This window comes from Histomonas meleagridis (assembly GCF_020186115.1).
Source record: "Histomonas meleagridis strain 2922-C6/04-10x chromosome Unknown contig_86, whole genome shotgun sequence".
Taxonomy (NCBI): Eukaryota; Parabasalia; order Tritrichomonadida; family Dientamoebidae; genus Histomonas; species Histomonas meleagridis.
Genome location: NW_027150921.1, coordinates 38,248 through 51,386, shown reverse-complemented (window position 1 = coordinate 51,386; position 13,139 = coordinate 38,248). Strand labels below are relative to the sequence as shown.

Genomic DNA, 13,139 nt, shown 5'->3' with positions numbered 1-13,139 from the left:
TTAGAAACCACGATTACTGTCAATATATGTATATAATGATGTTTTAACATCTGCAAATTTATTCTTATTCAGTAAAATTTCAGAAACTGCTTGCTTTGAAGCGCTTGTTAAATAATTTTCTCCTGTATCTTCTCTAATATATTTCTTAGCTGTTTTCTCATCTTTAATATTTTGTCCTGCCAATATCTTATTCATTCTTGTTTTTATAATGTTTTTATATAAATTAGCAGATACACTATGTATTGGACACATTCCTTTAATCATAGCTAACATTCCAGGAAGTTGACCATCATTAGCATGCTGCTTTTGAAAATCTTCAAGATAATCATTATAAATTGGCTTAATAACATATCTAGTAAACACTTGATTTGCTGTTCTCCTTCTTGGTTTGTGTGTTTTATAAACATCTCTAACACCTGTATCTTGATAATACTTTAAATTAAATTTATCAACAGTATCCATAATTTGTCTACCTTCTCGTGTAGGTTCTACCGTAGGATCATCAAATGGCTTATTATCATCATATGTAACTTTTCTTATATATTTATCCATAAATTCATCGAAATCCTCTATATGTTGATCTTTTGCTTTCAAAAATTTTCTATTTTGTGGACTACCATATTTTTGTTGTAAAAATCTTATATATTGTCTTTCATAGGGGTCATGTTGTTTAACTGTCCATCCATTTACAAATTTTGCTCTTTTATGTTGATCTGCAACTATAACATCTGGAATACCATCCTTATTTATATCTTCTTCAATTGCAGTCCAATGATATCTTGGATCCTTTTTATCTTTATTATGTTTTTCAACTAATTCTCTTGCACCTTCTATTGTTTGAAGCTCTCTAATTTTTTTTACATCTTTCTTTAAATCAAGAATAAGATGAGCTAATGTATCCATATTTTCATCCAATATAACATTACTTCCTCCAGTATATTTATATTTTGATTTATCTTCTATAAAATCATACATTTTACCATCAGGAGTTCTAATGTGATATTCATGAGGTCTTAAAGGTGGTGGTAAACCTTTAGTATTTGTTCTTTTTTTTTGATATTTTCCGTCCACTTTTTCATAACCCAATGGTGGAATTTCGTTAGACAAAATTGGTTTAATGTCTATGATAGTTACTGTTGGTAGCATTGATGAAAAATGATTTTCTTCATTTTCTGTTTGTTCTTTTGTATCATCCTCATTTTCTACAACTGGAACATATAATACTAGTTCTTGAAAGAATGGATGTACAATATTTTTTAAGTACGTCAATATATTATTCCATAAAGAATTCTCATCTATATCGGATTTTTTTGCTCATGCCATATACTTAATTGTTTATTGAGATCATTTATAGTTTTAATGTTTTGTTGATTTCTCCATCTCCTTAAGCTTTCAATATCGGGACCCATATCAATGCCAAGAACATTTAGATAAGTAGCTAATTCATTATCTATACCCCTTTCTTTATATGTCATTAAAAAAAATGAATTTTAATTTTTCATTTTTTATTCAATTTTTATTTTTTGATTATTCACGTCGACGATCATTTTTTGATGTCCAGATAGTTTTTGATAAACTGAATAAATTTGATCTTCAGTATGAGGCAATGGTATTTGAGCTAACATATAAAATAATTGTTGTTTAGAGAAATTAGGAAATATAAATATAGTACTTACATTAGCTTTAACTTCAGCAGGTAAAGATTTCCAAAATTGTACAGCGAAAAATACAGAACATTGAATATGAGCTAATTTAGTAAATAATTGATTAAAATAATTAGTAGGTTTTTTTAAATAAAGGACTATTAGCACAATCTTCAAAAAATATCATAGTATGTAAAGTTAAATTATTAAAATTATTAATATATAATTTTTCAAATAATTCAGATATTTGATTATCTACTATTTTATTTTCCCAATGATTATTTTTAATTTCATTATAAAATTGTTTCCATTTTAATATATCTTTAACTATATCTTCTGCTTGATTTTCAGCTACATATAAAATTGTAATCTTTATTAAAGGTTTTAATGATTCAAATGTAGGATCATTTTCTAATCCATTTTTATTAATATAAATTAATAAATGAGTTCTAGGACTAATATTACTAATTTTAATAATTTCTCTAATTATACATTGAGTTTTCCCACTTCTTTGTCTACCTACTGCTATATTTAAAGAATTATAAAGCACATTCACTTCTGGATGAATTTCACTTATTAATTCTTCATTTAATTTAGGTTTATTTTTATATAAACAATAATCAATCATATTATCTAAGGCATCAATATTAATATCGTTTTCCATAAAATAAAATAATTTTATAAAATCAATTCATTATTATTAATGGAATCTCTTTATACATGCTTTGCACAAAAATTTAAAGATTGTGATTTTAGTGCAATTAATATTAAACCTTCTTTTTCTATTGTAAAAAATAAAAATGTAATAACATTAATCGTAACTGTGTATAATAAATATCATAATTTATTAAGAAAACAAATTTATAAATTTATAGATGAAAAATATCATCCTACTATAAAGAATCCTTTACAAAATATAACACCTGAACAATTAGATCAAGCTTATCAAATATCTAAAATGGAATTATTGAATCAAATATTTAATGATGATTTTAATAAATATAATGCTTATGTAAATTAATTGAAGGTTTTACAAAATTATGCTAACTCAGTAATGCCTCATAATCAAAACATACAGCCTCAAAATGATTCATAAATAAAATAAACTTAATGATATTAATATTTTTATCATTCGAAAAGTGACACATTTGAATGGATAAATTGTCAATAATTTTTCGTAATTTTTATGGATAGAAGATCAGTGATAAAAAATTGAATTGATTTTGATCGTATTCCCCCACTTTTGATCAACGATAAATTCAATTTTTTCGGTTATGTGCTAACTTAAGATTAAAATTAATTGTCGAGATCATGGGAAACGATCAGTAAACTATTAAAACAAAAAATGTTTGACAGTACAGTCTTTATTCAGTTCATAAAGTCAGTGTGATCGAATCTATCAGAAAATAACATCATCGTAATTCAATTTTATTCTTATTTGTATCTCAGTTATTATTTATTATATCTCAGGTTTCGTTTGTTTGTATCTCAATTAAAATCAATTTATCATTTGTCATTGTTTATTTAGATTACCTCCATAATCTCTTCTATTTGTTTTGGAGTCGGTTGGTATAAATATTGATTAAGCAAATGGAAGGCATTTAGGTCTTTGAACCTTACCCAACTTGTACTTTGGTCTATTGTCCATCTTACTAAGAACCAGACTAATCATGTGAATTTGGGCAAAATTTTTGGCCCGGGGCCAAAAATTTTGCCCAAAAAATAAAACCGTTTAAAAGTAGCCCAAAAGTTTACGGTTAGTGTCAAAAATCGCTTGACGAACGATAGAACTTTGAAATTAAAAAAAAATCGGTTAATTCTGAAAAAGTCCTATCGTTATATTCAAAATTTTATCGTTTGTATTAGGAATTGCATCATAATCGCTGGTAGATGGGATTTAACAAAAACTAACTCAGATGTTTAATAAAAAAAATTCTCACTTTTTTTGAAAGCATCATTACAATAAAATATATTTTTATTTATTGTTTTGACCTCTCATCATTTTAAGTCTGGCATCTATTAATTGAATTGTTGATCTAAGTCTTCTTGGCGTCAATATTAACCTTTGAGCAGATATTATACATTCACAAGCAGATTCGCTGCATCCTGTACTTTGCAATCTTAAAGCCAAATCACTTAATAACTCCATATTTTTAACTGATCTAAAATTGAGCCAATTAAAACACCCTTTTAATGTATTAACTTCTTCAACCGAGCATGGTGTTGAAATAAAGTTATTCATGCTAGAATAAAATAATTTACATTTTTCTCGATCATTAACAAATCTAGTAACCCACTTCTTTATAAAATCGAATATTGGACTCAAAATTCCCTTTCTATAATCTATTTCATAAGTGACACCAAGTACTTTATCATTTACAAGTACATTATTATTTTCTTGAAAATTCTCAATTTTAAATTCAGATTCTATTTCTTCTTCCTCTTCTTCTTCATCATTAGTAATTTCTAAAACTTTGCTTTCCATTACTGTATTGATTGCCATTTCCCTTGATTCTTCAATAGGATCTTCAAATTCAGGAATTTTTTCAGTTGGTAAGATAAATGGTATATTAAATTTTTCAAATATATGTGTTTTTTTTTTTTTTAAAATTAGGATTCAGTAATCTATTATAATAATCACTATGACCATTTGTAGTTAAAATATAAGAAGTCAGTAATAAACCATGAACTTCTTCCGAACCAAATGTGTAATTATATAATTCTTGTGAAATAACTTTAGCATAAATATTTCTATTTTTATTTAATTCATTAAATGCTTCAATTGCATCTTCAATTAAAGGATATGCAATGCTAATCATGTTTTTAGGATCTTCAAATTCTTTTATTAAAACTTTTAAAATTTTTAAACATTGATGAAGTTGATCAATTGACTCCGGAATTTCGTAATATTTTGAAATAATAGAATTGAATCTTATTATAATATATTCAACAATATCGAAATCGTAAATCCAACGAGTATTTACATGTGTCGGACACATTAATCCAATTCCATCAATATCTAAATTAATTTCTTTAGAAAGTATATGTATTTTATCAATAATTATTTTTAGTTGATTGTCTTTTCTGGTTGCACTAATTAATGAATTGTGCACCTTATGACAAAGGCAAGGAACTATAATAATTGATGTGATTCTTGACTCTCTTGAATGGTTAATAAATTTGTTCATTCCCTTTAACTGAGATTTGCTTTCATCGACAACCAAACTACTTATATTAATATTATATTTAAATATATTACTTATTCCTTCACTAATCTTTTCAAAATAATCTATTGTTTTTAGACCTTTCATAATTGTTGTATAAGCAGGATAAGGTGTAACTTCATAGAAAGGGTTTTCGACACAAAAATCTAAAAATTTATTTTTTTGTGTTGTTCCTTCATCTAAACTTATCGAGACATAAGGAAAATTAGAAAAATTATTCATAATTGTTCTATGATCTTCATTACATTTGTTTATTAAAATAGTTCTGATCATATCTCTTGAAGGATTCTTATAAATATTGATTGAATCTTTTTTTTAATTTATTGGCAATTTGAATGCCGTAACTAATTGATGTATTGATTAATTCTGATAATTCTTGTGAACAACAAAAATCCAAAGGTAGATTTTTTTTTCCAATAGAATAGGCAATTTTATCATAAATATTTTCGATTTTTATTTCTGATGAAGAACTTGGTTTGAGAAAATTATATCAAGAGTAGCACTTGTTCGTAGCTTTGTATATTGACATTTATGAATAATTGCTTTTTTTAGTTGATTGGAAAAATGATCAAGTCTTTTTTTATAGTAACATTGTAAACCATTTGCATCTGTATTCGTACAGTAACAATATTGATGATGGTTTTCATATATGATTTCATATGAGTGATGAGGATTTTCTGGAAATCTTTTTTTATTGAACATTGGAAATTAATTTTATATAGAAATTTGTATTTAAATCATTCAATAATTAATACACTGTTGCAGAAGAAAAAGCGCCTGACTTCACTTTCTCCACTTTTTGAATGAACTCATTAAATTGTTTGTATGAGATGATTCAAAAAGTGGATTTTACAACGAGTAAAAGAAAATTTCATATGAGATTTATCAAAAAGTGAACTTTGTACTGAATTTTTAATTCCCTTCACTTTTTGATGGAACTCATAGAATTGTTTGTATATGAGAATTTAAAAGTTTATTCCGTCACTTTCTTGTTGTTTATATGAGGGGGTGCCCCATTGTATCGTTTCCACTTTTTCAATGGTTCATTTTTCAATGAAGAAGAACTCAAGTAACGACGATCCGAGAAATGGCATCGATATCCAAGCATTCCGTCAATCAATTAATGACAATGGAGTCGAAGATACACGGAAAATATTCCATATCAGTCGAGAGAAGATCCATGCAATTTGCAAACTCGAGGGGATAGCAATTCCTAGCCGAGGGAGACCGTCAAAGGAAATCAAAGAAGAGGAAGTTAATTTTTGCCTCGACTACAAAGACAAATACCATGTTGGCTACCAACGAACTGCTGAGTCTGCTAAGCGACATAACATTGCAACTACTGAGTGGTCAGTTAGGAAGATATTTACTGAACAGAAACTGCTTTGTTACAAGAAACCTGAAAAAGCTCCCCCAAAGAACATCTCCGTCTTTTCGTTGCAAAATATGCTAATCAGTTATGGCATGCAGATATTCACTATGTTACCATTGAAGGAAAACAATTTTATCTCCTTGAATTCATTGATGATCGTTCTCGCTTCCTGATCTATTATGAAGTCCTATCAAGTAAGACTTCTGAAGCTTGTGCCACGGCGCTTATTAAAGCTCTAGGTTCTGTTGTACATCGACCTAAAATGCTGACTATTGATAATGGGGGAGAATTTACCGGCAATCCATTTCAATTTATACTCCAGCTTTATGGTATTGAAGATTACCGTACTCACCCCTATACTCCAGAGGAGAATGGGAAAATAGAACGTTTTTGGTTGACGATTGAACGTGCCAAAGGACCAAATGTTGCATGGAGCATTCCTAAGATTAATAGCATAATTCATGAATATAATTATTTTTGGACGCATCGAAGTTTGAGAAAACTCACTCACCAATCCTTAACACCCTATGAAGCATGGCGCACAATGGATAGGTATACAGGTCAAACTGATGCTTGCATTGAAATGATTAAATAATTCCATCTCATTTGATTTTTATTATTTTTTATGTTTACTTATATTATATAAGCCTAGTACTGATATGAACAACGATTGCTTAATTTTCATGTGCTTAATCGAACTGGATGCATCCAGCTAGCTTGTGCTACTATATATTAATATATTGGTATTTTTTCTTCTATTATCAATATATGCCGATACCACTTTTTGAATAAAACATTCAAAAAGTGGTATCGGCATGTTTTGTAAACCATTCAATTTTTAAATTTCAATGCACACATATAATATATTCGCTTAGTATCATTAAAAAGTTGCGACTACAAGCAGGATTAATAGTCGTTCACAGGCACGGACGGGCCGATACCACTTTTTGAGTGCCCTCAAAAAGTGGTATCGGCGATCATTTCGGGGCCCCCTGTCGTAAATGCAATACAAAAAGTTCGTATGATATTTTTTTCTATTAATAAATAGAATTTATTTCATGAGATCATTCAGAAAGTGGAGAAAGTGAAGTCAGGCGCTTTTTCTCTTACCACACAATAATTAATACACGATATAATAAATTTGAAAATTAAATAGTTCGGTTAACCGGAACAAAGAATTTTGGTATTAGAATCAGATATTGATCAGGTGAAAAATAAAGTTTAAGTCAAAAGTAGAACTGGAATATAAAATCAATCCCAGAAGTTATGGTAGTAATCATTTCAAAATTTATAACATTTATTTCTGATATTCGTTATACAAATTCAGAGAATTCGTTCATTTATCCAACGGACATTTTGTTGCAATTATGATAATATGATTTTTAATGAAGTAAGTAGCAGAGCAGTTCAAAATCCCCTCACAATCTAATGGCCGGAAATTTTCTCATTTCATGGGTCTCAAACACTATTGCTACGTAACAAAGTTGATGTTCATGAAAAAGAGTTGACCTTTACCACAAAACAGCATTGAACTACTCGTTTCTTCATGAGATACTCAATAAACAAAAACAATTCCCATTATTTTAACTTAACTCTGCAGCAATATATCAAAAATTGGAACAAAGTCTCGATTAATAAACCATTTAACACAAAGTTTCAACTAACATGCCATCAACGCTTCCAGCCTCCGAGGAAACAATTTCAGCAGAAAATTAAAAAATATTTTATCTCAGGTCAGGTCAATTTTCTCCACTTCTGTCACCTACCGAACACACAAAAGCCACAGCTATGAACATTTTTCACTGGAGCCATAAGTACCGTTGGATGTTGACAATGATTTTGATATTATGTTTGTAAATCAAAGTGAAAGGTTTGTCGGTTCTTTTCAAGACTAATTAGTTTATTCTCCATACTCTATGAGCAATGAGCTCAGTAATCATGATTAAACATTTGCTATTTACGGAATAAATTTTTTTTCATTTTTTTCATCATCGTCTGTAAAAAGAATAAGTGATGGAGATGCTGGCATGGAAATACTAGAGGTTAATGCTGAAGTCCTTGGAAGCCAAAAATATGAAATCTACATGAAAAATTATAATCCCATGTATTGAACTTGCCAAAAATAAGTTAAAGAACAAGTCAGGAAAAGAGTGGACAGATTTCATATTAGATAAAATGAAAAGGAATCGGTTTAGATTTGATCGAAAAATGTATTTGCTAACATCACCAAGAAAGATTAAAAACAAAAAATGCCATGAAACATTTGTTCTTAGTTCCGTTGAGATTTGATTAAATAAAGTTTGATTTGATCGACAATTTATTTATGATTAAGGTGAGCTCTCTTCTAGATTTTTTCTATAAGCTTAATAAAAATGATAATTTTTTCAATACCATTCAATTATCCCGTATCGTAAGGTGGGATGGGCTTATCGTCTCCCAAGACGGTTTTCTGTCAAAATTGAATGCTATGACGAACAAAATGCATTCAGATCTTTGAAAAATGGGCTTATCGTTCCCCCAAACGGTTATTCAAAGAAATAAATGTACGATATGAATTAACCGTTTTTTCCCTGGGCTTATCGTCTTTCAAAAACCGCCCTGGGCTTATCGTTATCAAGTCGATCTCAGAAAAAGTATAATGAGGTGGGAAACAGAGAAAACAAGTAAAAAATGGGGAAAATGTTTCGGTTTAGAGGGGAAAAATCAAATTTAATAAAGTATTGAAAGCATGAAATTTATTTAATGAAGTATTGTAAAAATGGGGTTCCCATTGGGATGGGCTTGGGGTCGAACTATCCCTGTAAAATTGGGAAAAATCCACAGAATTAATACAAACTTTCATTAATACCATTAAGTCGAGGAAGAAAATTTATAAATTGTGATGCAGGATTAATATCTATAAGTAGAAGTAATCAAATAATTTTAAGTAAATCAATTCCTATTTCATTTTGTTCTTATTTAGATGTAACTTTCTATTTTTCTAATGTTCGCGTGAAATGAAAATAACACAATTGTAAATAATAATTATTTTGCATTAAATTGTTAATAATTGCATTAATTAATGCTTGTTCAAAATCACATATAAATTTCACATCTTCCATAAAATTATAATTAAATCTTTGTAAACGATTTGAATAATAAGTAATTGCTAAATTATACGTACTTTCTTTTTTATAAAAAAGTTGAAAAATTCCTCTATTAAATTTTTTAGTTTTATATTATGAAATAGTTTTCACATCTTGGGGATGCATCCCGAAGCCACTTTTTGAATGATTTTTGATCGTGCATTATTATCTAAAATAATAAATAAATTTAGTCTATTAATTAGAAAAAGAATACCATAAATTCATGATTTTGTAGTATAAATTAATATCGTACACATTAATATATCTTAATTTTTATAAATTTTACGATAGAACTTTTTGAATAACACGATATGTAAACTAACCGCTATCCATGACATTTCATATGAAATAATGACCATAAAATAAGTCAAAAACAAATTGAGAGCTATTGTTGTCTGTCAGTTCACTGTTGTAACATGGTCGTATAAAACTGACAATTCAAACCAAAATGTTATTTTACGACCATTCAATTCGCTCATTACAACCCAGCTCGTTCATAAACAGGGCTCGATCCGAGCAGATCAGTTAATGTGATTTATTTATAATGTGATGAAGAATGTTTTTATTTAACTAATATTTTTAAATGCGATATTTGAAAGGATCTTTTCATTTTATACTTATCAATAATTGATATTTTAGAAAGGGAATATTACATATCGTTTGTTTTGTTTTTATTCAGTAATCACACTTATTTTAATATCATTATTAAACCGAAAGCTTAATGAAATAATATTAATAAATTCATATAAAATTAATTAATAACGAAATATATGTGATGTACTTTTGATTTATATAATTCGCATTTTTATTTAAATTATCTCGTCTGAGGTCATGGAAATCGCTGGTGCCCTTATGGAAACGATTAATAACATTTTGATAATAAAAAAATGAAGAGTTATATGAAAAAATTCCAACAATAGACAAAGTTCCATTCGAAGCTTTTCAGTTGTTACCCATTAATGTGATAATTCATTCAATTAAACAAAATTATTCTAATTAACAATTATTTATTGAACAAGGATGTGAGTTTGTTCCGATTTACCGAAGTGGTATAGAGTTTTTTAACATGGATGTATTGTCAACTATTCATATGGATAATATTTCATCTTTTATCGAATATTTGTCTACAGAAGCATTAAAAACGGATTTAAACTTAATAGAAAAAATGGAAAAAATTCATTGAGTTATATTCGATTATATTGTGAAAAATATGGAAAGATTTATAATGTAAAATCTACAAATAAAACAGGATGCAAATTTCAAATTATTATTACAGAAAAAGGATCAAATGATATCTATATTTTAAGTAAATATATACTTTTTCACAACCATAGTGAATATGAACCAAATAGATATGCATCGTTATTAAAAAACGATAGTACAGTTCCAGTTATCAAAAGATTGGGAAATTTAATGTCTCCTTATCAAATTCAAAAAATTATACCGTTAATTGTTCCAACTTTTTCTTTTACAAAAAAAATTAGAACATTTTACTCCAGATTCAATTGAATTACAAAATTTTATTAATGAAAATGGTGGAAGTACATTCAAATTTGATGTTGGAGAAGAATAAAAAATTAAAATAATTGCGATTCTTTCATTAATGTCATATGAGTCGGGAAATTTAAACGTATATTCTGATGTAATTCAAATCGATGGAACACAAATACCGAGTCATTCTTTAAAATGGGAAATGACTCCCATTTCAATGTTAAACCAATATTTACATATTAAATCAGGTGGAATACTTTTTTCTGCCATAATGGATCAAACGATCATTAAATGGTTATTTACCATGGTACAAACACTTCCTGAGTTACATACAAAAGTTATAATTACAGATGAAGACAGTGCATTTATTCCTGTTTTTTCACAATTGAGAGAAAAACATATTCTATGCGCAAAACACAAAGAAAAAAACTTCATCAAACAAATAAATAAAATTGGATTAAATAAGAAACAAAAAATTATGGCAGCTGATATATTCCATCGAATATGTTATTGTGATTATCCAGACAACATTGATACTTTAAGTGAAAAGTTAAAAAATATTGACAAAAATCTGAATGAATATATAGATGATAATGATGGCCTGGTACCTAGATTATACACATTATTATGTATTTATTTCAATCACACCCTATTCTCCTAATGATAATTATACTTTTATTCGTGTTAATTTTATTTCTCGATCTGAAATATCTCAAAGTGGTACTTTTTATTATTATTTATATGATTTTGGTACAACTAAACCAGACGATGCTGATTGTACTGTATCATTTGTTACTTCAAATAATTCTGTTATATTTATTATTCAAGATACTAATTTTGCAGTTTCTGCACCTAGTAATTTTTATGTTGCGTGTTCTAATTATACATATATAGTCACATTGTGAAATGTATACCATTCAATTAATTTTTTTATTTTTTGATTTTTTTATTTTTTGAATAATGAGTCGATTTTTTTTTTTCTATCGATTTTTCTGGTGAACCTATTTTTTTCTTTTCAACTTATCAAATTATGAAAAAAACAAAGTTTGTTCACTCAATAGGCTATTAATTTTAGTTTAATCAGATGTACCCCTGGGACTGTCCCCGGGGACATGTCTTCAGGTGTTCAATTTTTTAACACACACTGTGAAAATTCATGATGTTTTTAATTGCATTTTTTTATGATCTTCGAAAAAAATAGTAAAAATTGGATATAACGGTAATACAAATACTCAATAATACGATCAAACCGAATTCAAAATTAACAAATTGATCCCCTACCCGTGCTATTTTTAAAAAATTTTCAAACTTTTATTTTAACTCAAAAATTAAGATTAAGATATCACAATATATACAGTATAGAAAATTAAATCATGGACCTCACTTTAAAGGGTTTAAAAGATTGCTTAATTAAGTTAACATAATAGAATCTCTTATAAGTATCTTCTTAAATTAAATCAGCACTTTTAAATATTCCTATCAAAAAATTAATCATAAGAAAACTTACACAAACGAATGTAAAAATATGAGTTTCTCTTCATATTTTAGTAAAATACATCATGAAAATTATATATGTGTTGATAAATCATTAAAAAAATTACAAGATTTTGTGTTATTTTTTGATATTTTTCGATCAAAACTTGTGGATTACAGAAAAAACTTATTAGTTTCATGTTTTTATATTATTCGTAAATTTTTAGATAATCTTTTCATTTTAGATCTCTCCTTCTTCCTTCCTATTTTTTCTTTAACTTCTCCATATTGTGTTTTTTGTTTATTGTTCTTTCTGGATATTCTGGATAATGTTCGTCTTCAGGCATTTCGAGTGTTCCTAAGTGTTCTATATATTCAGAATTTTCTTCATTTTCATGTGATGCTATTTCTATTTCACTTAAATTTTCTATGAATCTTGAATTTATTAAATGAATAGGAAATGCATTACCTGTTATTTTGAATAAAGCTATTAAATGACAACAAGGTAATCCAGCATATGTAGGATAATGGCATTCACAATCGAGAAAATTTAAATTAAATTCATTATTATTGTTATCAATAGCAATATAGTGATCATTATTAATGCGTTTGATATTAATTTGTAATGAATTCTGAATTTCAGCATTTATAATTGAACATAATTTTTTAGATATATCGAGTTTATAAACATCTATTAATGGATGATGAAAAGTAAAAGCGTTTTTTCGAATATTTTCTTCAAGATTTTTTTTTTGATAAAATTTGATAGATATGTGATCACGGATTTCATAGAGATGCTTTAGAGAATTTG

At 27.5% G+C, this 13,139-nt stretch overlaps 2 protein-coding genes across 2 annotated transcripts; one reads left to right on the top strand and one right to left on the bottom strand.

Moving 5' to 3' along the window:
* On the bottom strand, positions 1 to 1,146 carry GO595_009140 (uncharacterized protein; the record flags this gene model as incomplete). The annotated part of the gene is made up of 1 exon (XM_067922793.1): positions 1 to 1,146. The coding sequence occupies one exon, from the start codon at positions 1,144 to 1,146 to the stop codon at positions 1 to 3; it is 1,146 nt and encodes a 381-aa protein (XP_067770658.1).
* A 4,774-nt stretch (positions 1,147 to 5,920) lies between these two features.
* On the top strand, positions 5,921 to 6,412 carry GO595_009139 (uncharacterized protein; the record flags this gene model as incomplete). Its single annotated transcript, XM_067922792.1, has 1 exon — positions 5,921 to 6,412. The coding sequence occupies one exon, from the start codon at positions 5,921 to 5,923 to the stop codon at positions 6,410 to 6,412; it is 492 nt and encodes a 163-aa protein (XP_067770657.1).
* Positions 6,413 to 13,139: the final 6,727 nt, after the last annotated feature.